This window comes from Onychostoma macrolepis, chromosome 07 (genome assembly GCF_012432095.1).
Source record: "Onychostoma macrolepis isolate SWU-2019 chromosome 07, ASM1243209v1, whole genome shotgun sequence".
Taxonomy (NCBI): domain Eukaryota; kingdom Metazoa; phylum Chordata; class Actinopteri; order Cypriniformes; family Cyprinidae; genus Onychostoma; species Onychostoma macrolepis.
In genome coordinates this window covers 5,943,681-5,970,872 of record NC_081161.1, presented here as the reverse complement: position 1 = coordinate 5,970,872, position 27,192 = coordinate 5,943,681, and the positions used below count along the sequence as shown (strand labels likewise).

General features: G+C 34.4%; 1 protein-coding gene across 1 annotated transcript in view; it reads right to left on the bottom strand.

Annotated features, from left to right (window-relative positions):
- phlpp2 (PH domain and leucine rich repeat protein phosphatase 2) overlaps positions 1-27,192 on the bottom strand; it is a 73,485-nt gene that overhangs the window by 36,909 nt on the left and 9,384 nt on the right. Inside the window, exon 3 of the mRNA XM_058783075.1 lies at positions 21,079-21,212. Coding sequence (XP_058639058.1) covers positions 21,079-21,212 — 134 coding nt within the window. The remainder of the gene's footprint in view (positions 1-21,078; positions 21,213-27,192) is intronic.

Here is a 27,192-nt window from a genome sequence, read left to right as displayed (position 1 = left end):
ATCATCATCATCATCATCACTACTACTATCACTACTACTACTATCATCACAACTACTACTACCACCACTACTATCATCATCATCATCACTACTACTATCATCACAACTACTACTACCACCACCACCACCACTACTATCATCATCATCATCATCACTACTACTATCACTACTACTACTATCATCACAACTACTACTACCACCACCACTACTACTATCATCATCATCATCACTACTACTATCACTACTACTACTATCATCACAACTACTACTACCACCACCACCACCACTACTACTATCATCATCATCATCACTACTACTATCACTACTACTACTATCATCACTACTACAACCACCACCACCACTACTACTACTATCATCATCACTACTACTACCACCACCACCACTACCATCATCACTACTACTACTACTACTACCACCACCACTACCATAATGTCATAAATAAACGTTAAAAAAAAAAAAATCAATTGGAGATGCTTTTGATTATTAAAAAAAAAAAATAAATAATTTTGTATTTTTTATTTATTTATTTTATATATATATATATATATATATATATATATATATATATATATATATATATATATATATATATATATATATATATATATATATAAATAATATATATATATATATTATTTATATATATTTATATATATATATATAAATAAATAAAATGTATATATACACACACATCCATATTTAACTAATATTCATATTAAAAATGTGTTTTATGGATTCTCGTGCATGCTAGTGTATGGAGAGGACAGAGCTCCCTAAGGAACAACTGTCTGTACGTCGCATTCACGCGCACACACACACACACACACACACACACACACACACACACACACACAGAGACTGATGTGCTAATGAAGTCCATATGTAGTGTGAAGTGTGAGCTCACAGTGGGACGTGGAAACGGGTGAATAGGGCTGCCAGTAAACCATGTCACATGTATTGGTCAGCTCATGGTGATACATACGCACACACGCACGCACCCTCTATATAGGCAGCAGCAAGTATGGAACAGAAACAAAGTAATGTCATGCATCGTACAGCTCAATCATTAACCAATATAGCTTGTAATTGTAGAGCAGCTCAAAGGCTGGAGAATTTCAGAGCATTACAAACAACATGCATTTTGCAATAATTATTAACCAATAAGAGTATATCTTAAACTGAGTGGAAGCTTCACCAATCTTTGGATTTATTGGTGAAGTATGCAATATTCTGGATGTTAAAATATTCTAGCCTAATATGCAGAGAACGGCTGTAAGTAAAGCACGTGTAGGTTGACCTTCTGAAGAATGTAAACGCTTTGACACAGTGCTGCTTTCAAAACACTCTTCTGTTTGTTTGAGTTTTCCGACATGTCAACTTCTGACTCGAGCGCTGGCGTGAGTTTGGGTGGGAACGCCTGTAATAAACCACTTAGAGGAGGAACTAGACGCTTAATACATACTCTGCACATTGCGCATTGTGTACTTCCTAATTTCTTCGAAAACAGTATGTGATATGGTATTCTACATGCTTTAACCTTTTAAAGAATAATGTGTCACATGACCTGCTTACACTGCATGTTATATCATCCAAGTAATCATCTAAGAAATATATATATATTATATATTTATTTTACATTAAAAAAAAAAAAAAAAAGGTCATAACCTTTGGAAGGTTTATATATGGTAAATCTGCCACATACACTACATAAATCCAATTTATGTTTATTTGTATAGCGCTATCACAATGCATTTTTTTGTATTGTGCTGATTAAAAGCAGCTTGTACAGAAAATGTTTGTTTCAATGTTACACTAGACAATTTTGGCAATAATAATAATAATAATAATAATGTTTAAAATTAGCATTTAATGTTTTCTTTTTTGATTAAAATATAACCAAAATGTATTACATTAAATTACAAAAATTGTAAATGAGTAACTTTACTGACATCAAACAATCAGTACTTAGAGAGAACATTAAATGAAGCACTCAAGAGTAGTTTTAGTATTATTTATACACTATTATATATATAGTATCCTAATCATTACAATTTTGAGTTAGTTTTTAATCTTAATATTTAAATTTATTTTTAAGCTGCAGTCATATTTTGTGCTTTTGTCATTTATTTTTTTATATAGATTTTTTTCATTACTATTTTAATTTGTTAAGTTGACAAATTTTCATTTAAGTTATTTTAGTGTACATTTTCTGCATTAGTTTACATTTTCATCTAATATTTATATTTTACTTTATTTCAGATTTTTTCAATTACATACACAATTAGATTTATTTTAATTGTTTTAGTTAAAAATAACAACACTGACTGACTCAATCAATCAATCGTTTGTTTTGAGATCAGGCTCTGAAGACTCATTTGCTTGTGAATCAGACTACAGTAGTCGCACTGCATCTTTGTTTTTGTCTGCAGCCTGCAATGACATCTCAAAGACATGTGCTGTCCTTGCAATATTTTGTGGAGCACTGTGAAAGAAAACAGCACAATGTGGTAGAAACCCACAAGAATGAACAATGAAACTGTACAGAAATGCTTCAGAAATGAAGTTGACACTAGTTGCACACCTCATAGGACTATGCTGTGGATGCAGCAGTTAGCCTGATGAACGAGTCAGGCTTGTGTCACATTATACTTGCTTTGCTCCATCTCATTACAAAGCACGCGGCTCCTCTTCTGCACCTCTGAAGGACAAATCAAACATTAGGACCGGCTATTTATGATACATTTGTAACAATTTTTGTTGGCGATATGCGCTTGATTTTAGGGATGCACAATGTATTTTCTCCATATCAGTTATTAGGATAAAATGAGACATTTTTAGCATTATTGGTCAATAATAAATATTTATTTGTGAAAGTTTATTTCTCCTACATTGTAAAAAATTATCATAATGTTAATGGTAAAAAACACAAAACATAAAAATGCTACAGTAAAAAACTGATAATTGGTTAACAGTAAGTTCACTGTATACAGTGGGAAATTGTAATGATCTCATAGGAATTTTAATTGTGTTTTAAGGTTGTTGTCTGGTTAAAAAAATAATAACTTCAGTAATTTGGTATATTAGCATTATTTTAGCTAATGAAATATGTACACTATTTACTGTAAATTTAAGATCAGTCTAAAAAAAAAAAAAAAAAAAAAAAAAGGAAAATGTGGCTACCGTATTTTTTAATGGTGTTTTATCGTAATTTACATAAGTTTACATAACGATAACCTTTTTTGTCACCTAATGGAAAAATCTATCATTTAATAACACTTAGAACTTTTAAATGAATATCCATTTTTCATACTGTATATTACTGTATAGAATTTTGTGATGCATAAATGTCACCCATTTATTGCTGCATCCCCAAATATATATATAAAAAAGTCTTAGTAAAAATATAAATACTTAAAATTGCATATAAATGAAAAAAATACATGCAATTTTTACCTTTTATATTTTTAAATATAATTGTCCTCCTTTATTTAAAAAAAAAAAAAAAAACACACCTTTATTATTTTACACTAGATTTTGACTGAACATTTAATCTTGCTTTAAACATTTTAAATTATAGTCTGCTTATTGTATCAGCCATATTTTTAATATTGCTGCATCCCTAAAAAGTGTTTTAGTTTTAAGTTTAACTTTTGTTTTACTAAAAGTTTCCTTGTTAATTTATTGGAAAAAAAAAGAAGAAAAAAAAGTCTTGATTATTTTACACTGTATTTTCCAGTATTTCTTGCTTTAAACAATTTACTTTGGGAACATGGCTGTCAAGTTTAAGATTCCTTAAAAACCCTTTTTCAAAGCAAATGCATAAATAAACAGTTATTAAATTTTAGCAAAAGCCTTGAAAAAAATACTGAGATAGCCTTTCCAGCTTACTGTCCTCACATGCACCGACACATACACGTGCAATGGCACTAAATGAACACTACGTCACCAAACCCATTTCCATCAAAAATCTAAGAAAAGTAAAAGCCTGCCTAGTCAGCAGAGATCTGACCGCACGTCTCTGCTCATTCTGCTGGATGACCACCTCAATGAGTCATGGGAATCAGTGACACGAGAGCTCATCACACAGCAATGCCAAAGTGCTGATGCCAAACGAAACACACCACAAAACACACACCACACGAACCAACCAATAACCGTCAGCCCGGCCCGGCCTATGGGAGAAGACACTGGATGACCAACACAAGATCTAGTCCAAAACAGACACAGAGTGAGCTCACAATGGATTCATTCAGGAATAGGGTCGCTGCTTGGAGAAAGACAGCTAAAAGTGCTAACTTTAAATACTCTGTGAAAAGACAGCTGATTGTGGCTGGGCTGAATCTAGACGTTAAAAACAGCTTTGTGGGCAAACCATGCTTTCAAATGACTGAAGAAACAAAAGTAAAGGCTGAAATGGCAGCTTACTCTTTCTAGGGTAAACGTGAACATATCCATCACAGAAAATAGCCTATCAAAGAAATAATTATTTATTCATTTATTGATTTATGTTGCATTGTGAAGTGCGCTATTATTGATAACTGAAAATAAAATTAAAAAATTGTTAATTTATTATATAACTATTAATTTAATTTAATTAACAGAAATTTAATTTAAAACTGGAATAAAATTAAAAGTAACTGAAATGGAGGTGAAATGAAAAAATAATGAGAAACACATCTAATATTAGATATTTATCATTATATTATTTATAGTACTAAAATTACTAAGACTGAAATTCAAAACTAAAAAACTAAATAGAAACACCAAAATTGACAAAATTACTATTACTTAAACTAAAATAAGTATATTTCTTATAAAATAAGTCATACTAAATTAACAGATTTTCATGACAAATTTGAAAAAAAGACAATTGACAATGTCCAAAAATAAATAAAATAATAAATAAATAAAAAACATAATATATATAAATATAAAAAAATATTTCTAAATATAATAGCTTTTAATTTTTTTTTTAATGAAACTTGACCTGAATAAAGAAATTCAAATCAAAACAGAATATCAAATCCAACATTTTGTCTATTCAGAAGGGTGTCAGCAAGCACTTCTGAATATGCAGGGTGCATTTACTTCTGTATTATCATGGAAATCTAACGTAGATATGCAAGGATGGACATATTTCACCTGACAATAATTGTAACCTCATATGATTGCATTCCCATCATTCAACCAGAGGTGCTAGAAAATCACATGACCCATGACATACGAGTGACTGTACAAAGATGAGTCTATCCTAGCGTGCTAAATCTCAGTGAGCTCAGCTGTCGGACATCATAGTGAGCAATCTGGAAAAACACAAACAGAGAGACTAAAACTGTACAAGCCACAAGACCGCAGAAACGAAATACACTTTCCTCCTGAATCTCCACTAATAGAACAATACTGTGACTGAGTGATAATGCACTGAGATGCATTAGAGGCCAACACGATACGCTTTCCACATGGTAAACAAGCCAGCGCTCAATTACACACAGGAATTCTCCGTAATTGCAGGAGAAGAGCCTGTCTGAGAGCAGATGAAAGCCTTCGGTAGTGGAGGACGCCTAAATGTCCTCCAATCAGGCAATCCTGGAAGTCAATCTTCAGCTGTACAGTGGCTGCCAGACAGCAAAGATGTGGCTCGCCCACACTAGAAAAGCCCACGGTAAACCCATTCATCTAGTCCTGGCCTTCATACCTCCAGCAGATATTACACTTGATGATGCTGTTACTAGTCCTGCCATGAGAGAGAGAGTGAGAGAGCCACGAAACCCTTCAATTCAGATGCGTCGCCAAGTGCAGATGCGTCTGAATGTTCAAGCCACATTTGCAAACTTTAGTCCTCCCAAATGGAAAACTTTTAAGGTCCTTGCACACCGAATCTGAAATTTGTGCATGCGTTTTTCAGTTTTTTTTTTTTTTTTCTTTTGTATTCGTCATCCTTTCCTATCAGAATGCTTGCTATGGATGCGAAACGCAGAAAATGGAACCTGATCCAAATTTTTTTTTTATGACGGACGAAAGTTTCGGAGGCAGTGTGATTGATAAATGTGATTGACAAAACATGAGGTTGAATTTATTTTTTAACGTGCAAAAATTTCATACTTTGTGTGCAAAGACCTTTAGGGGCCGTTTACACAACAACATTTTCTAAACTTTTTCAACATTTTCGAAACTTATGCGTTTTGCCTGTTCGTTTACACGACAATAGCGTTTTGGGGACTGAAAACGGATATTTTTGAAAACGGATTTCAAAGTGCAAGTTTTTGAAAAATGCCACCGTTATACAGTCATGGATAATACAGTCAACCTTTCACTGGATAATAAGAATTTAAAATGGGGGGAAATCTCATTATGAAATTAATGTTTTTCTCAAATACACTTTGGACACAATTATTGGCACCCCTAGAAATTCTTATGAATAAAATATCTCTGAAGTATATTCCCATTCATATTCACAATTTTGAGCACTCCAGGGTGATTATGAACATGCAATTATCCAGCCATGGCTTCCTGTTTCATAGAAATATAAATAGGAGGGAAAACAAAGCCCGAATTCCCTTAATCATCCATCACAATGAGAAAAAACAAAGAATATATTTCTGATGAGCAGCAAAAGATAATTGAGCTTCACAAATTAGTGAAGCGGCTTTAAGAAAAGAGCGAGAGCAGTGAAAATTCCCATTTCCACCATCAGGGCAATAATTAAGAATTTCCAATCAACATAAAATGTTAGGAAACTGTCTGGAAGAGGACGTGTGTCTATATCGTCCTAATGCACGGTGAGGAGGAGAGTTTGAGTGGCTAAAGACTCTTCAAGGACCACAGCTGGAGAAATGCAGAAAATAGTTGAGTCTCGGAGTCAGAAAACCAGAAAAATTGTCAAACAGCACCTACATCAGCACATGTTGTTTGGGAGGGTTTCAAGAAAAATTCTCCAAGCTTATCCAAAAACAATCTCCAGCATATTCAGTTATCAGACACGACTGGAACTTCAAATGGGACTGGCTTCTATGGTCAGATGAAACTAAAAATGAGCTTTTAGCAGCAAACACTCAAGATGGGTTTGGTGAACACAGAGATAAAAAGTACCCCATGTGTACAATGAAATATACTGCTGTATTTTTGATGTTGTGGACCTATATTTCTGCTGGAGGTCCTGGACATCTTGTTTAGACACATGGCATCATGGATTCTATCAAATACCAACAGATAAAAAAAAAAATCAATAAGTGACTGACGCTGTTAGGAATCTTATAATGGGCCATGTTTGGATCTTCCAACCATACATTAATCCAAACACAAACCTCAAAAACAACACAAAATGGGTCACTGAGCACAAAACCAAGCTTCTGCTGGCCATTCCAGTCCTCTGACCTGAACCCTGTAGAAAATGAGTGGTGAACTGAAGAGAAGAAGCACCAACATGGAGCTGTGAATCTAAAGGGTCTGGAGTGATTCTGGATGAAGGATGTTCTCTAAATTTTCTCCTATAATGCCTGATAAGGTTAGAGTTGTTAAACTGGCAAATGGAGGTTTCAAAAAGTATTGAATAAAAGGGTGCTGTTAATTGTGGCCAATGTGTATTAGAGAAAAACATTTATTTCATAATGATATTTCCCCCCATTTTAAATTTTTATTATCCAATGAAAGGTTAGATTTTTTTTTTTTTTAATAAAAAGATCAAAAGGATTAACAATGCAGATTAATTTTCACAGCCTTCTTTGATCATATTTACCAAGGGTGCTGATATTTTTGGCCATGACTGTACATCATATAATCGTCACTTCCCTACAGGTACCGTTTACTAACAAGGTGACAGCGCCAACTACTGGCCTGGCATCCGCAATACAGTGTTTTTGGCCGTTTTCGCACATGCGTAAACACAAATCGTTTTGAAAACGTTGTCGTGTATATGTGAAACTTTTAAAAACGTAAGGGAAAAACTTGTCTGTTTTTGACTACATAGTTGTCGTGTAAACATAGCCTTAGAGTCCAGAGAATCACCTGCAGACTAGGGATGCAACGATTATAGATTTTGTTGGTACGATTATAGTCTGAGGAATAATCACGGTTACACGATTATTACGATTATTATGCATGTATTCATTTCACAACATAAAATCACATAAACACTCTTTAGATATTAAAGTGTTATTGATTGCTGCCTTTTGAAACAGAAATAACACAGTAACCAATAATACAGCACAAAAAAAAAGTACATCTCTCCTACTGGAATTAAAAAACGTGACCTCTGCTCTGTAAACATCCATGTCAGTATTTCCCTTTTGAAAATAACAAATGGAAATAGATCACAAATGTATTTGGTGTTTTCATTTTGTATATTCTTTCTACATTTCTTTTGGACCTGAGGTACAGAACTTGGAAAGATGGTGAAAAATAAATTGACTTATGAATAATACTATAACAGGGATGATAAATCACAATATTAATTAAGTATTATTAATATAAGACTAATATTAACTTTATCCCACAGAGGACACTGTTACTAATGAGGGGAATAAACTAAACTATTATTGTAATCAACTGTCATCCATACTTATTCATTTTAATAATCTTTATTCATCTGATTTCACATATGGCCTGAGAAAATATCTATTATTTTGGTTTGTGAGATCGAGATCTAGCTGCCCACACAAACATTTAGGAGGACAGAAACGTGTTGTCAACGCTGCCCAGCGACTTTCATTAATAAAATAGCTTATAGAGACTGGATCGCTACATTATATTAATCAGCAAAGAGGGGGTAAAATGACTGTTTAAATAACTAACGCGCAGATGCAGGTAGGCTAATTCACACGCTCTCTCTCTCTCACCGCACTATTTCTTCACGTCGTGCATTAAAATAGTTTATTGCATAGCGAGAACAGGTTGGCAAGCTGTGCATTATCCCTTATGTATTCGCTCTTTAGCAATTTTTACAGCACTATTTAAATGACGCCCTGGTCATTCTTGGTGTACCCGAAATGGTCCCACACTAATCGACTTCAGTCATTTCTCTGGTGGAAATAAAGGATCGCTGTTTGGTTCCTCTGTCATAGTTAATCTAGTAGCCTCTGTGTCTCTGATAAGCACGGCATTTTAAGATGGTGCACCGCTAGTGTAACTTTGTTTTTGTTTTGCGCAAGTTTCAACAGTTCCATTCCGTGCAACAGAAACACTCGGTGTAGCGGAGCCTTTACAATTAATTAACCGTGACGTTTTAAAGCGCGGTTAATCGTAAAACCGGTTAATCGCTGCATCCCTACTGCAGACATACAAAATGTGTTGAAATCAGTGTTATTTTAGCATCATTGACATACCTACTATTCTAATCTAATATTTTGATTTAGATTTCTTTTAAGTTTATTTTAAGTAAGTTTTCTGTGCGCTTTTTGTCATTTTTATTAGTTTTGTTAATGTCAATATAGTTTTGAGTTTGAGTGTTTAGTTTTTTTGTGCATTTAGTTTTAGTTATTTTAGTACTTCAACTAACAAGAACAAGAATTGCTGACTTGGTAACTAGTTAAAATAAAATAAATGTATTTTTTATATTTCCTTTTATTTCAGTAAATAAAATTTCAAGTAACAAAAATGCTTTTTATGGCTTTGGTTTTAGCTTTAATTATAAATAATAGCCCAATGTGAATCTGACACATCTACGTCACTTAATTCACTATTCGCTTGATTTCAAAAAGTACAAAATAGACAGAAATAAAAATATTAATGAAATGAAAAATAATGTGTCCTATTATTGTCTTCCATTATGTGCAACAGGATCATATGTTATCACTTTAAAAAAAAAAAAAAAAGATTAATATTTTTTTATTTAAAAAAATATATATTTTACATTATTGCATAGCATTTTATTGCAAGCATGACACCAGGGGACAAATGAAACTCCTGCTTTCAGATCTTTTATTAATTATTATTCGCAATCAATCAACACTTCTGATTGGCAGAAAAAGTTACATTTCATGAACAACATGTTGAAATCTAGTGTGAATCTAACACATTCCAACCCATAATAAGTATAAAATAAAGACCAAAATTAAATAAATTACACCTTAAAATGAAAAATAATACATGCTAATATTTTGTCTTCCATTATGTACAAAACAAAGCATACGTGTTATCACCTCAAAAATTGTGCTTTATGTTTTGTAACCCTTTAATGAAGCAAATCAATCTTTAACTCACATTCTCATTGTAAAATTGTACCACTTTCTTCCTTGAGGTTCAGCATGGACCAGCTTCAAAGAGTTTGGCCTCCATCAAAGAACAAAGTCTTGAAATGATCAGACTCCTGCAGAGTTCAGAAATAACATCCCCCATATAGAGCAAAGATGAATAGGTGCGCTTGTTTAACCCATATAACATAGCATAGATTGAGCCGGCTCACAGGGAGACCAGTAGAGGCGGAAGTACAGGTTTACTCAGGACTCAGCGTGAAGCCCCACTAATAATAAACATAAACATAAACTGTAACACAAGTGATGGACTTTGAGGCATTTTCATCGGGACAGAGAGGAAAATGAACACCAACCCTGTTTAAGCAGAAAAGCACAGTGATCTTGAATAAGAAGACTCAAACTAATAGTACACGTCAAGGGTAAAGACTGTACAACTGCCTTCCTGAGGGACTCGAACCCCCACTCTAGTTATGAATAATGGGACACAACCATGTCTTTTTTCCCCTTTTTATGAGTTATCCAGCTAATTAATGCCATGATGCAATCCATGCAACCAAATCGTGACAAATACTAGCAGCCATTACTATAATGTCTCAAGTTAAAAATACATGCGTTAACACTAGTAGGTGTTGCTGTTACTTCCTATTTCCTGCAAATGCATTAAATTTCAATGTATTAATTCACTGCAAAAGACTGATCTCAATAAAGAGAGAACAGCTACATTATTAACAAGCACGTTTGTTGCCAAATGGGTTGTATGCCCTCTATGATTTGCCTCAGATCACTCATCAGACCACAGATTCAACCAACAAAAAGTGCCATTATATACCATCATTATAGGTTTTTCCACATACAGTACATCGTGAAAATATCATGAATATAGTAATATGTGGTACATGCATTTTATTCTGAAAGATTTCCATTTTGCTTTATTAAAACAGCAACGTTAAAAAATAATTTTGGTACAGTAAGTAACAGTTTAACCATTACAATTACTTTTCAAGAAAGACATTTCCTTAATTTTTATTCTATCAAATGTCTCCTCCAATCAAACCAACATCAAACTACCAGGAGATTTTTTTTTTGTTATTGTTTACTATCTATAAACTATTATCTATCTATAAACTAGTGCTGTCAAACGATTAAATCGCATTCAAAAAAATATAAATTGTTTTCATAATATGTATGCATGCATGTATGTATGCATGTACACATATATACATATACACGTATATATACACACACATATACATATATATACACACACACACATACATATACACGTATACATATACACACACGCATAAATACATTTCAGACTAATGTGTTACGCTTATATTTTAAATATAATTTATATGAATATAGGCATGTAAATATTTTCAAAATATACTGTATGTATGTGCATATATATATATATATATATACACAAATATACACAGAACACACACACATTATGCAAACAAACTTATTTTGTATGCGATTAATCACGATTAATTGTTTGACAGCACTAATATAAACTATTGTTTTTGTTAACTGAAATAAAGCTGAATAAATTAAAGGCTAAATATTACAATTTATTAAAGCTGAAAGTAAATAAATTAAAAGCAAAAAAAAAAGGCAATGCACATAAAATTAAGCTAAATAGAAACTAAACAAAAGAAGCTCATTCAAAATATTTACAAATATTTTAATAGTATATATATAAACAAAAAATAAATAACTTTCACCCACAGTATTGATTATTTTAGTTTAAAAGTAAATCACTCTAAGAATGACCAATTTAACAGTAGTAATAATAATAATAAATGATTATGCTAAGTGATATCTTGATATCAAAATCTCAAATTGCCACAGTATTATGTTGCAATACCATCACTGTACCACAGAGCTCCTGCAGGAAACGCCTGAGTGTACAAGCATTATGGGATCTGCTATGCTCAAATCTTCCCACATCTCCTCTTGCCTATACAGATACATTAAAGAATCTATAAGACTCCCATGTGTGGATGATGTGTTATTGAAATGACAAACACAGAGTTTCACATCTGTGATTGGAATATAATTACTCTCAAGTTCTTGTCACCTTGCCAAACGTTTTCAGATTCCCAACCAGCTCTCTTGATTTTACAGATCATAACTGTGCAGACAGTTTCAGTATTTATTCATCTCAATATTTTCCATTTCAAACAAATGTCAAGTCTTAATTCAGCAAAGCACTGAATATGTTTGCGTGTCCTCCAGACAGGTCTCAGCTGGTCTCAGCTCAGTTTCTCCATCTACTTCCCCCTGAAAAGTTAAGGCTCCTCGCAGATCAATACCTCATTAGTGGCTAAATCCAGCACCGCAGATGATTTATTTTTGCAAAGCCACAGCAACAGCCAGTGGATTCCATTTCAAGAGGGACTTTAGAGCAAAAAAAAGCAGTAACGACTGCACAGAAACACCCGAGCATGCAGGACCAGTCCAGACCTCAGGGCCTGTTTTTGCCTTCAGTGTCTCTTGAGTCAGCATGTAGCGATGTTCACTCCCTCAGATTGTTCCATGACCACAGCAGGATTTCTTAAAAGAGGGAGAGGACTGAGGAAACTGGCTAATGTGTTTTGACGAGGAAAAATATACTGTAATCAAACACTCTATAAATAAGCTCTTGAGAGGAATTTTAAGAACATCTATGCAGAAGAATACAGCATTTTAAAAAGGTGAAAAGTATCATTTTTGAGTTTGAATTAATCTTCAAGTTTGAGGTCAAGTAACTTTCTGAAGTAACTTTCTGTCCATTCATAGTGAAGTAATAAGAATGAAACAGTGCAGATGCTAGTATATGCATATAATGAGCAAGGGCTGGGTATGGGGACATTTCATGATTCGATTCTGATTCAAAAGCTCTCAATTTTAATCAATATGATACTGATTCATTCAGAAATATTTCCGGTTCATGTGAATTTTTCTTTTAAAAAAACCCCGTAAATTATACAGGTAAACCAGTTGGTACATTACTAATATTAAAGGTTAAAATTAACAACGTAAAATATTAAATTCAACTGATGATCACTGTTAAAAAAAAAAAAAAAAAAAAAAAAATCCTATTTCAACTTAAAACTTAAGTTCAGTTGCTGCCTTAAATTTTTTTTTTTTTTTTTTTTAAAGTATAATCAACTTGGTTATAAAAAAAACTGAAAAATAAAACTGGACTTAAAAGGTTTTGATGAGGTAAAATGTAAAAACATACAGTTGCCATGACTTGATCATATAATTTTTTTTTTTTTTTACAGTGTATAAACACTCAAGTTGTATACAAACATTTAAACTGTAAATTTAATTTTACATCTTTCATTCTAAAGATGTCATTAGGTTTCCAAATCTAATATGGTGTTCAAATATAAATGTTTAAATGTGTCTGTCATAACTTCTTTCCGGACAGATCAATTCAAACATGCATTTCGGCATCATTAACAGGTAAAAATATAAATCATATATATTAGAGAATATATTTTTTGCCAAAATCTCTTCTCTAAGAGTTCTTTGAAATGACTTGCGAGGAAAATGTAACATTCTGTGACCCTAACTATTAAAACACGATGAGATAACTTCAGTAGGCTAAACTTTATCTTTCAACATACCTTCTGATGTTCATTCATGTTTATTTCGCACTATAACTAGTAGTAAAGAGAAAGAAATTATCGGTTCACGTGTCGCTTGAACTGAGGCACTACAGTGATCTGTCACATCACTTTAAAAAGCATCAAAACAACATGTATTGTTTGACATTTGTGACAAAACTGACAAAATTTGAAATCTGAGACGGTTTCTTATCAAAAGTAACAAAGCACAAAGCTTATTGCGATTATCGAAATAGTTGGCTATTTGAATAAGGCTATCTACATAGCAACAAGCTTTAAACTGAAACAGCTCGCTGGATGACAGTTTCAGACTCAGACAGTCCATAACAAACTGTTTTTAATACAGCTTTTCTGAGCTGGCAGACATGCCAGAAACTAAAATGCAAAAAAAGTTTTAAAAAAAGTGAATATTTAAACCAATGTACTCTTTAAAATGGAGATTGATTAAAACAAGCAGATCAATATTTCAACACACTTGACAATTCGTAACCATTTAAAATTTTTGCAAATTGGTGGGTAACGCCCCACTGATAGATATGTTTAAGTATGTTTTCAAAGTAATCAAACTGTACAGACTGATGTGAAATCGCCACATCTTAGTTAATGTTTTCTTGTGAGATCCGGGTGGATATTTTCCACCCAGCCCTGTACTCTCTTAAAAATAAAGCTTCCTTATTGGCATCTGTGGTTCCATGATGATTTTTAAAGTCCATGGAGACATGCAAAAGATTCTTTATATTGGAAAAAGGTTCTTCAGATTAAAAGTTCAAGCTAAAAAAAAAAAAAAAAATAGGTTCTTTTAAGAACTTGCTAATTTTTTGTGGAACCCCAAATGGTTCTTCTATGACATTGCTGTGAAAAACTCTTTCTGAAGCTTTATTTTGAGCAACTTTTGTCCAGATTATCAGAGTCCACTGACTGAGTGTTTGTCCGTAGCTCTTCACACACTCCGAGCTGGCTCCGACTCTGGACGTGTGTTTTTCCCACAAGTTAACAAAACGAGCTGCCAAATCTCACAGGCTCTGGCCAGCATTTAACTCATTGTGAGGACAGCAATCTCTCACTCTTCATTGATCTTTCTTGGCAAAATTTAGTCCAAAAGTGCACAGAATACAGCAGCCACTCAACTGTTGTTTCCTTTAACAAGCCATCAAACCCCATTCCTGAAATCAGATATTCCCTAGATAAAGGGAAAACTTATGTCATCATCTACAGTAAGGCATAGTGTACAGATAGGATGTGACGTGATCAGGACTGAAACGCTTTACAGCTAAGGGCTTACACTACTATTAACTCATTTCTCTCCAACAGTCTTCTGGCACTCTCAAATTGATTCAAAAGGGATACGAACGCGTTTATGAGCACATACACACACACTTGCTCACTCTCCCAATTAACACAAAATATGCATGCATATATAACATGTCACTATATCATTTTAAATAAAGCCCTGAAGCTGTCTGGTGTATTAGAAGAAATCATAACTGATCCCAGCATGCATTAAAAACATCAACAACATTAATATATTGTAAGGAGCTTTCCATTTCTTTGCAGCTGCACTGTACCTTGAACCATCTGCTGGGAACAATTACACAATAACACACCTTACAAAGATAAAAACACAGTGTTCACCATGACACAGTAAAAGAGATGAACGCAAAACATACACTAATTTGTTGTTAACATCAACATACTAACATCTATTTTACGTTGTTGCCTAAACAAAGATAAAATTAGCATTTATGACCCTTTTATGAAACTGGTTAGGCTGGATCATGACTGACACCTCAAATTCACTCTGCTCTGCATCTTTGATTGTCTATCATCTTACAAGATGAGATTTGGAGGCATAAAAACAAACAGAAACACAAAAGGTTTCGTCTAGGCTGCAGCTCTCATCTGTTCACTCACTATTTATTCTGGTACATAATATGATACAAATCACATTCAACACAATGGCCTCTTCAATTGTAATTGCTCCCTCTTCTGCAGGCACACTTCCTTGTGAAAAGATACAGTCCCTTAAATCCCTTGTGAAATGGTGCACTTAAAGAGAGTACTTGTGGAAATTATATATTTTTTTTTTATAGAATATACTTAAGTGTGAATTGAATGTAAAGTTTTTGGACTTAAAGGGATAATTCACACACATATATACACATACATACACACACACATATACATATACATATAAATAACACTTTTTTTTTTTTTTTTCATTTATTCACCCTCATGTTGTTCCAAACCTGTATGAATTTCTTGTTTCTGGTGAACACAAAAGATGATATTTTAAAATTGGTAACCAAACACTTGCTGGTCCCCATTGACTTCCATAGTATTTTTTCCATACTATGGATGTCAGTGGTGAACTATCCCTTTAAATTCGGCATGAAACAGAGATTGCGATAGACTTTTCTTCCTTATTGTGAAGTATATCCGAATGAAATGGCTTCTGGAATGTAGTGCGGGATTTCAACCTTCGCTGGGAGTTTGATCGACAGGCGACCTGACCAATCATAATGCCAAATCCGACATTTTGTCCGACAAGCAACCCAAACAGGGGAGTTAGATTAACGTCGGTGGACTATGGTGTCTTGTCGGTTTTCTGCGGTTGAGACAACATAACTCTAATGTTCATTCATGTTTATTTCATGCTATAACTAGTAGTAAAGAGGAAGAGATGATCTGTTCACGTGCTGCTTGAACTGAGGTGATTGCGCTCTAAAGCTACACTCAGTGAAAAATACATCACAGATCAAAGAGGACAGTGACAACGAGCTGACAGACAAGACAGAGCAGGTTACTTTTTGTATTAAAGTCTCAGCTTTTAAATTGTCATTTTTAAAGAAATTCTAACAATAAATATTTTGAGGCCTTTAAGGTGACAGATTTTAAATAATTATGTGCATGGATAAATCATTTATAATAAATATTTTAACTGTGTAAAAATATTACAATTGTAATTTTTGATTTCATGATGACTAAGTGCATGTTAATTGCAATTAAATGAAAATGTATTATAGTTACATATACATAAGTAGGACTTCTATTGTCTTTGAAATACAGTTAAAGTGTACTGCTGAATGTACTGACAGGCATTTATGGTAAAATAAAATATACTTAATGTCTTTAATTGATACATCATTAATTAAACTTTTTATAGTTACACATTTATAATGATCAAATTGTAATTTAGTTCATTTAAAAACTTTAAAAGTAATACTGAAATCACACTTGTGTACCTAAGTGTGTTAAACAATCACGAAAGTGCACTCTCTTTAAGTACACTTAAGTTGCAATTTATTTAATTACTATCATATAAAAGTATACTTAAATTAGTTAAGAACCGCCCATGAATGTATACACTAAATAAAGTACACTTAAGTGGTCTTATATTACCTGCAAGTATAGTTTCAAAAAAAAAAAAAAAAAACTTAAGTACACTACAAGTGCACATTTAACCCAATTAAACACACTTCTTTTTTCACAAGTGATATCATACTCAAGTAATTGTTTTACATCTAAAAGAAGTTAAAAAGTATTTTTGATACAAATGATGTAAACTTACATTCTCACATACTGTCAGTCTTTCCTTGTCATCGTTTATTAATATTTTGTTTCTTTTCAGCTACTGATAACACTGCAGTACATATCGTACCAGTTCAAATCCAACCTGCACCAGATTTCCACAGATTTTCAACCAAACCAGCTGAGAAAATGCATCCATAAATTTCATCCGGGCCTGAAATGTGTAAATTACAGGGCCTTAAATATCATTATTAAATAATAACACTAGTGAATGAGACACAAATGTGTGAGTACAGCATTCAGCACCTGGGGGTGTGCTGACATTATTATTACTATTATCATCATCATCACAAATAGAGTTTGATTTATTCTCATCCACTGCATTATCAGCCCTATTTCAAAAGCTGTGTGTTTTGTGATACCCAAGAAACTATAAAGCCTTGCAATGTAAAATAAGAACAACTGAATATCAATAGTTGACGTCGGTAGATCAATGCAACATTGTCATAAAGTACCATTACCAAACTATATGATATTGATTGTCTTCCTCACCTCTGAGATGTTGGGACGGTTTTAGGACAGCGAACACACAGCACTCTATTCCACTAAGTCTCACCTGTCCCCACAGTCACAGTGTACAAATGAGGAGGATGCAGGTCATCCGTTCAGACTCCGTGGCCATATATCAGGTGGACATGCGGGACTGTACCTCACCACCACGGCCCTGACAGGACCTGAGGATGAGGAATGGTATGTCTCCGTTCCCCTGAGGCCCTGACAGATGGGCATTTACTCACTGCCACGGACCAAGGGGAGCCGTGGGTTACTCAGGCCCAGAGATAGTCTGTGTCTAACAGCCGCTGCTTAAATACACTCAGGAAGGACAGTATGGAGGATGCATCCATACGCAGGGAATTTTATTGCAGTTCATGAAAGCTTTCCATTATGTAATAATCCATGGTTATTGTGGCACATGTGCAAGGTAGGGTAGGCGAATTCGGAGAGGCTAGCAATAGCAAGCTAGCTTTGAAAGCATAAGATCCCATTCTCCCTGAAAATCACTCTCCAAAGCCACGCCTCCTCCAAAACACATGAATGCACAGAGGCTAACCAGCAACGCAATGAGAGACGGCATCAACACTGTCAGATTACCTCATGTCTCATTCCCGGTGAGAAAACATTACAGTACAACGCACATAATATTACAATAACAACGCCTTTTATTCTCGCTCGATATATAGCATAATGGACCATGCTGATAACATATCATGTCTCCGCAATGAAAGGAAGAAGGGTAACCGTAACTGTAAAGGAAACTGTAGTTCTCTAAACTGTGTTAATGATGTGAGTGAGTGAAGGTACAACTGCAGGAGAAAAGGCTTGAAGGAGATGAGATGGAAAAGGATCGAGTGGACTAGTAGGATGATTAGAAAGGATGAATTTGGAGACTTCTGCCTCAGAGAGTGAAGAGAAGGATGTGAACGAGTGTATGTTTGCTGGCAAGATGTGCTAGACAGATTGTGGTGTGGAAAATTGTGCACTGATGGTTTTAATTTTATTAATGAAGAATGTGGCAAAGTTGTTAGAGTTGATGAAGGCAGGGGAGGAGAACAAAGAAGCAAGGAAAATGTTTTAAAGAGCATGTGAGAGTTAGACGAATTGTTAATTTTATTATGATAGTATATCCTTTTAGCAGTGGAGACATTAGCAGAGAAGGAAGAGAGTGAGAAGGAAGTGATCCTAGGTGTGCAGTGGAGTAACCGGCACATGATCAGTGGAGCAGTGTCGTGTGTAAATAAGGTCCAGTTGGTTGCCTGATTTGTGAGTAGCCCTAGTTAACACTCTTGAGATCAAAAGAGGCAAGCAGAGTGTGGAAGTCTGCAGCCTGAGGTTTATCTAGGTGGATGTTGAAGTCTCCAAGTATAACTAGAGGAAGTACAAACACATCTAATTCATCCAAGAAGTTACCTAGTGGTCCTGGAGGTCGATAAACAACTACAAAATGGATTTTAAAAGAAATGAATGTGATTCAAAGGAGCTGTTAATACCCAGAGAAGGTAAAGGAATACATTTCCAATTTCTATCCATCTATCTATCTATCGTTTTATAGTGTGAGCTTTTAAAGTTGAAGGTTTTCTTCCAATATTTATATTTTATTTCAGCTTTTATTTCAATTACTGAAAATGCTTCATAATAGTTTTAGTTTTAAACCTATCTAGGGGACCAGAATACCTTTGGTTATGTTCACACTGCGCAATATTTAAATTTATAACAAAACTGTATGTAATCAAGTCCATTCATATCGACACTGAGCTGAATTCATCATGCCTCAGACATTGCTTTAGGATTTACACATTTATGCAGAAGCTGTGGCCAAAACCGCTCACTTGCTTACTCATTTGCCATTCAATGCATAGTGAACGTCACATTAAAGTCACAGGAAATGGCATGATAGAGAGGACTCTTTGACCCACATGATTTTGTCTCATGTTCAATAAGCCTCCTACATGCATCATATATTGGCCAATTTATGACAAGGCAAGCTAAGTAAATTTTTACGTGGTGCAACTCTAAAAACTCAAATAAATAAATAAATAAATATTTTAAAAAAATAAATTACTTTTTTTCCCATTATGGTCCCACCACGTGATTTTTTGAGTCAATAAATTAAAACATTTCTTAAAAATGGTATACAAATTTTTCAAAACCTTATAAAACCAACATGAATACAAAGAGTATATTTCCAAAGTCTGTTTCAAGGAAAGTGTTTGTCTTTTTAATATATATTTCTACTTCGTAATTTAGTACTTAGTCATTTTAGTACTTCAAATGTAAAATTTAATTTTATATTTATAACATTGCATATTTAGACAACATTTTTTGCATTTTCTCCCATTCATTGTAAAAATAATCGTCTCGGTATTTATATAGTCTTTGGTATTTCTAAGAACTTGCCTTCCTTTTATACTTCATTGACCCATATGTGCGTGTGTAATTATAAAGAAAATAATGGTAAATTGCAACAGTATTTATATGGACTGATTCATTACTCAGATTTTCTTTGACAGAAATGGCCAGCGAAAAAAGCATGACGGTATACCCATGGTTATCTAGATATGATACTATGGTAACTGCAATACTTTGTTTTGTACATGCCATGGCATCATTTAATACCAGTAGTATTACCTTCCAATACAACTGCGTTGTAGCACTGCCACAGTACTTTTTTGTTGGAAGGAGGAAAACCCATTTTGCTGATGCTTTTTTTTTTTTTTTCAATCTCCAAAAAAACCACATCATCAGGAAGAGGTTTGTACATGATGGATGCTGGAACAAAAGCTTAATTGGCATCCTTTGTGTGACTGAAGAGAAAGAGCCAGAATCAGACACAATCCCCTCAACACTGATGTTGACACACACTGATGCCGGACTCGAGAAAAAGCCCATTATTCATTCCACAGCTGTCAGGCCAAAGAGAGAACAGGGAAAAGGCGTTGTATACAAAAAAAACACAGATTTGCACCTGTGCAGTAGTATTTGACTACACCCAATCGCAGAAATGGTGCACAAGCTTCCCTCTCGAGCATACACGAAACAACTAAAAAGCTCTGGTGGACTCAAAGAGTTTGCTCTGTAAAGCCAGCAAAGTGTTCACAGAGCTCTGAGATTTTGGCCCAGTCAGTAGAGCAGAAAGCGGCCTCCCACGGCCCACAACTCACCACTGTAGAAGCGGATCATGCAGCTGAGGTCTGAGTTGGCGGCTTCCTGCTGGACACGGAGCGGGTCTTCATAGCCCATAGCAGTCAGGTAATCATAGACCATCTGAAGAGGATGCTCGGAGGGGTCCAGCCTCCTACAAACAGAAGGAGACCAGAGTCAGAGCTGAGAACAAACTGAAATACAGCGCTCTAAATCATAAACCAATGACAAATACACTTCAGAAACTGATGTCTTACAAAACCAGGGACCAGATTCACAAAACATTGTAAAGGAACAGTTCACTCAAATGAAATTGCTGAAAATTCATTCTCCCTCAGATCAAGATGTAGAACAGATTTGGAGAAACGTAGCATTGCATCACTTGTTCACCAATGGATCCTCTCCGGTGAATGGGTGCCGTCAGAATGAGAGTCCAAACAGCTGACAAAAACATCAAAATCCACACGACTCCAGCCCAATTAATATCTTGAGAAGAGAAAACCTGCATGTTTATAAGAAACAAATTCATCAAGACGTTTTTAACTTCAAACCGCTGCTTTCTAGCTAAAATACAAGTCCTTTATTATTAATACTGCATTCTCCAGTAAAAACAAAAGTAGTCTCGTCTGAATCAGGAGAGAAATCTGTACAGATCACGACTGAAAATGGTCCAAAACTGTTCTAAACCAATTTGTGGGTGGATTTTGATGTGAAAGGACAACAGGGATTGACTTTTTCACTGGAGGAAGCGTTATTATGAATTATGAATGCATATTTTGGTAAGAAGTTAAAACGTCTTGATGGGTTCGTTTAATACAAACAGGCAGCTGGACTAGATTACCTGTGTATTATTGTGATGTTTTTAATCAGCTGTGTTTGGACTCTCATTCTGACGGCACCCATTCACTGTAGAGGATACATTGATGAGCAAGTGATTTAATGATAAATTTCTCCAAATCTGATGAAGAAAGAAACTCATCTACATCTTGGACAGCCTGAGGGTGAGTACATTTTCAGCTAATTTTCATTTTTGGGTGAACTATGCTTTTAAGAAATTTCTAAATGTCTTAAGATGAAAGATTATATGAACAGGAAATATACTTTAAATTGTTGCCATGCGTGTTTGTTTTTACCAAATAACCAAATGAGTACAACATGGTAATGCTCACTTTCAAAATCTGTATATTTGTATATTTTTGACTGACTGGGGCACATTGAGCAATCAGGGATTTATAATGACATTTCATAAATAAATACTACTATTAATTTTTTATTTCAGCTACCAATCCTCATGAAACTCTTGTGAAATACACTTACATGTATTGAATGTGCCCTTGCAATGTACTTATAATCCATTTCCTCATGGGGACCAAAACAAATGCCCGCACAAGGTCAAAATTGACTATTATTACTATACTTGTGGGGACATTTGGTCCCCATAATATATTTGTATACAAACAATAAGTCATTCATAGTTTTGGTCAATTTTCCTGGAAGAGAGAGAAAGTAAAATTTTTAGGTGAAAATGTGGGTCTACACACAACCCTATGCAAGTATCACAGCTCTGAACAAGCGTGAAAACACACAGGTGTTTCGATTTAAGATCAGACTCTGTCCTAACATCTTCCAGCAGTGCCTCTCCCTCAGAGTTGGGTGTTTTCCCAGCACGCCGGACAGATAATATATCCCAATCCACAGGGATCACGTCTCGTCCAACTCAATATCTCAACATTCATTAAAGCGCTGAAAGCAAAAGCACACCGAGCTCATGACGTCTGACAATATTCCCTTCAAACAAAGCAAATAATCAGTGTGTTGATCTGACTTGATCATCTGTTCGTGACATGACGGCATCCTGCTTTTTATTAAAACTGTCCAGCCTCATAATCGTCCACCTCGCGCAGCGCCGCCGCCTTTCTCTCCCTGATTAAATCGTCATCTCATTCCACTGCTCTAATCCTGTTAACGGATCCTCGCGGCGCTCTGAAGCAGATAGGCCGGAGAACGCTGCAATCCGTGACCCACAGCCTGGCAGCTGCTCCGATCACATGCTCACAGGCAGACCTGTCAGGTGTCCTCGTGTTAAAGCGGGGCAGGGGTCGGCCGCACCGCACCTTCACAGCAGAAGCCCAAATCAGCAGACGGAGATTTGCTGATGGTCTGCAGGATTTGGGGGTAAAAAATAAATAATAATAATAATAATATTGCAATTTTGCCAATAAAAACCTGAAATTGCAATTTAAGGTTTGCTGCACAACTATTATTATTATTATTATAAATTAAATGCATAAAAATATAACAAATACTAAATAAAAACAAGGAAACACTATTTTAGGGTCTCTTAACTATTTGCTTATTAGCATGCATATTACTAGAATATTAGCCATTTATTAGTAGTAATTAAGCACATATTAATGCCTTATTCTACATCCCTAATCCTACCCATTATACCTAAATTTAACAACTACCTTACTAACTATTAATAAGCAGCAAATTAGGAATTTATTGAGGGAAAAGTCGTAGTTAATAGTGAATAAGTGTTCCCTACTCTAAAGTGTTACCAAAAACAAAAATTAAACAATAAAAAAAAATAAAACAATTAATTTTGTAATTTTACTGTAAAAGAAAAAATATCAGTATTTAATAATAATAATAATAATTATTATTATTATTATTATTATTATTATTATTATTATTATTATTATTATTATTATTATTATTATTATTATTATTATTATTATTATTATTATTATGAGGAACTCAAAATAAATAAAAATAGATTATAATTTTGCATTAAAAAAAACTGTATAATTATTTTTGTATTAATACTAAAAATAAATAAAACTAAAGAATTATTGTAATTTTGCTGTATAATAAAAAAAATTGTGTTAATATAAAAAAAAAATTACTGAATAGAAACAATGAGAAATATTTTATAATTTCTCCAAATAGTATTTAAGATACATAATACAATAATAACACTAATTACAACATAATATATTTTTATTTATACAAATAAAATCTACTAAATAAAACATAAGAAATACTAAGAATAAAACAACAACAATTTTATTGCATATTGAAACTATAACAGTGTTTCCCCTAGGTTTATGGCTATGCAATTATTATTTGAATATATAATTATTTGAAAGCATAAAAACAAAATTCATTTATTCTTATAATAGCCTTATGATTTTTTTCCCCCCCTCAATTCTGTGTTGTGTATTTACATTTAAGGCATAAAACATTCATTAAATTTATCTTTTAGTTAATGAAAATTAAACAAATTTTATTTTTTGGAAAATAAAGGGGATTTAATATTACAATTAAAACATTGAAGAAATATTGTATGATTATAAGGTTTTAATAATTTTACTAATAGTAGTAGCCTATTACGTACATTCTACTGAACAGTAGTAATATATTTCTGCCGCAATGCCTTCAAGTTAAACTGAACTTTTATTTTGACGGGTTGCCGTGAATACCTTTATATTTCTGTGTGTATATGATATGAGGATAGTTTTACTCAAATGAAACTGTTAAATGCTCATGAAGTGACTCTCAGAGCAGTTCTGGAGAGATTATTCATGTATTTATATCCTCTTTTAGTGAGACGGCAGACGTTAACATCACCGGAAGCGTCATGCGCGCTTCAGTACGAGTGGTAAACAAAACCGTGCATCTGCGCCATTCATTAACACAGAGACACGCAGAATTCATATTTAAATAGTCGTTTTGCGGCTTAATATTTACAAATACTTGTGGGAGTAGGAGTGTGCGCGCATGTTTGTGTGTGTGTGTGTGTGTGTGTGTGTGTGTGTGTGTGTGTGTGTGTGTGTGTGTGTGTGTGTGTGTGTGTGTGTGTGTGTGTGTGTGTGTGTGTGTGATCGGGCAGAACTCCGCTGTGTGCGATACAGAGAGCGCGACCATGCAACATAAAAGACAGAAATGACATGCCATCGTGTAAATAAGATAATAAAAGAACAAGGTATAGACCTGTTCTATAGGAAAGGTAACTTTAAATGACCTCTGTTGTGATCTGGCGCCACAGAGAAAATAAAATAAAATTAAATTAATTAAATTAAATTAGGGGGCCCCCCTAATATAACGGCAGGAGAAACACTGTATAAAAATGTTAAACCACTCAACTTTTATTTTGCCCTAAAAGCTTCTCTTTTGTTGATGAGCGCTTCTCATTAAAAGTATGGGAAGATTGTTAGTGCATGGTAAATTCCCAAATGCACATTAAAGGGGTGGTTGATTGTGATTTCACTTTTTTTAACTTTAGTTAGTGTGTAATGTTGCTCTTTGAGCATAAACAATATCTGCAAAGTTATGATGCTGAAAGTTCAATGCAAACGGAGATATTGTCTTTTAAAATTATGGCAGTTTAATGCCTAGAAATACAACAAATTACTTCCCGGAAATTGACATAACCCCAACCCCCCAGTATTCTGCTGTATTACAGCTTTAATCAGGGTAAAACCGTATATTAGAAGCTAACATAAGTGGTAGCATTTACAAATAACAGTGTATCTAAAAGTATGAGACAACAACAAACAAAGAAACATACCATTGAGAGCCATGCTTGGCTTGCACAGGTTCTGCATGGTCCTCTTCACTAATATTCTCTGGGTCTCAATCGGGCTCTAATTGATAAGCAATATTGACGACGCCATTGTTTACAATACAACCAGAGCACATGCTGAGCTGAGGGGCGGGATGTTTAAAGGTGCACTAGAGGCAGTTTAGCCAATCACAACACACTGGGCCAGCTAACCAATCAAAGTCCATCGTGTATTTCTGAGGGAGGGGCTTCATAAAACCAGGAACTAATCGGGGCGTTTATCAGAGAAGGGACAGAGCGGTGTGGAATAAAGGTAAATTATGTGAAAAATAATGCGTATTTTTTTAAAAAACAAAGCATAAACGCATTAGACTGCACCCCAAAAACACAATCAAGCCTAGAAAAAAAAATATCAACAACCCCTTTAATGCTACTCAGAGCAGACATTTACTGCGAAACAACGCAGTGCATTTATTTATTTGTTGCCTTTGTAGCTAATAATTGCATTAAGCCATATTGTGCTTTTGTTTTTATTTTGACTAATCATGCAGCCCGACTCTGCAGTCGCCCCAGCTTTGCTCTTTGCTTTGAGAGGCAGAGTGCAACTGACAAGGACACTTTAGGGATTTAATGGTTTCTTGCTCCTTACCTGAAGTGAAATAAATAGTAGACGAGGACAGAAAGCGCGCACACACACACATCAGCAGATGTCCCTGTGAGCTGCTCTAATGTGCAGCCTCCTCACAGCTAATTCAGCTTAGCTGACTGGCTTTACCTCAGCTCAGGGCTGGACTGCTTCCTGCAAAATAATGTGATTTCAGCCATCTCAGCCGCAGCCCAGTCATTCCCAGAAGGGCAGAGAGAGGGGAAAGCATGACTTGCTTCTCTCTCTTTGTCAGACACACCTTCAAAACCACCACAGACACTGCAGACGGCGGACACACACACACACACACACACACACACACACACACACACACACACACACAGGAAAGCACAAACCTGCCTCGAGAGCACAGGGAGTGTTGCAAACGCCTGCATATTCTGGTGTTTTGCTCTTGTGCACTTATCGTTAGCGGTTGCTAAGACACTAATACTAATGTTCATACTGTTTTCAAAATTTGTTTTTTTTTCAAATTCTGGAAGTCATGATTTTAAAGGGACAGGTCACTCAAATTAAAATTGTCATCATTCGTTTTGAAAATGTTCAAAAGTGAAGTTAAGACCGTATTACAGTTGCACTGTAAAAATAAAACATTTTTAAATTGATTAAAAAAAAAAAAATTTACATTGAAATAATTTGAAAATTTTAGACTTAAAAATATTTTATATAAATATATACAGTGTGTGCAGAATTATTAGGCAAGTTGATATTCTGGTCATATTTTTTCCAAGAACATTTTACCAATTCCAAACCACATCAATCTTAATAACTACTATTGATTTTGTATTTAATAATTTATAAGTGATATATAATTGTCCGTGAAGGCTGATAGTCAGAAACTTTTTATTTCAGGTGTGCAGAATTATTAGACAGGTTTTCCTTTACAGATAAAATGAGCCAAAA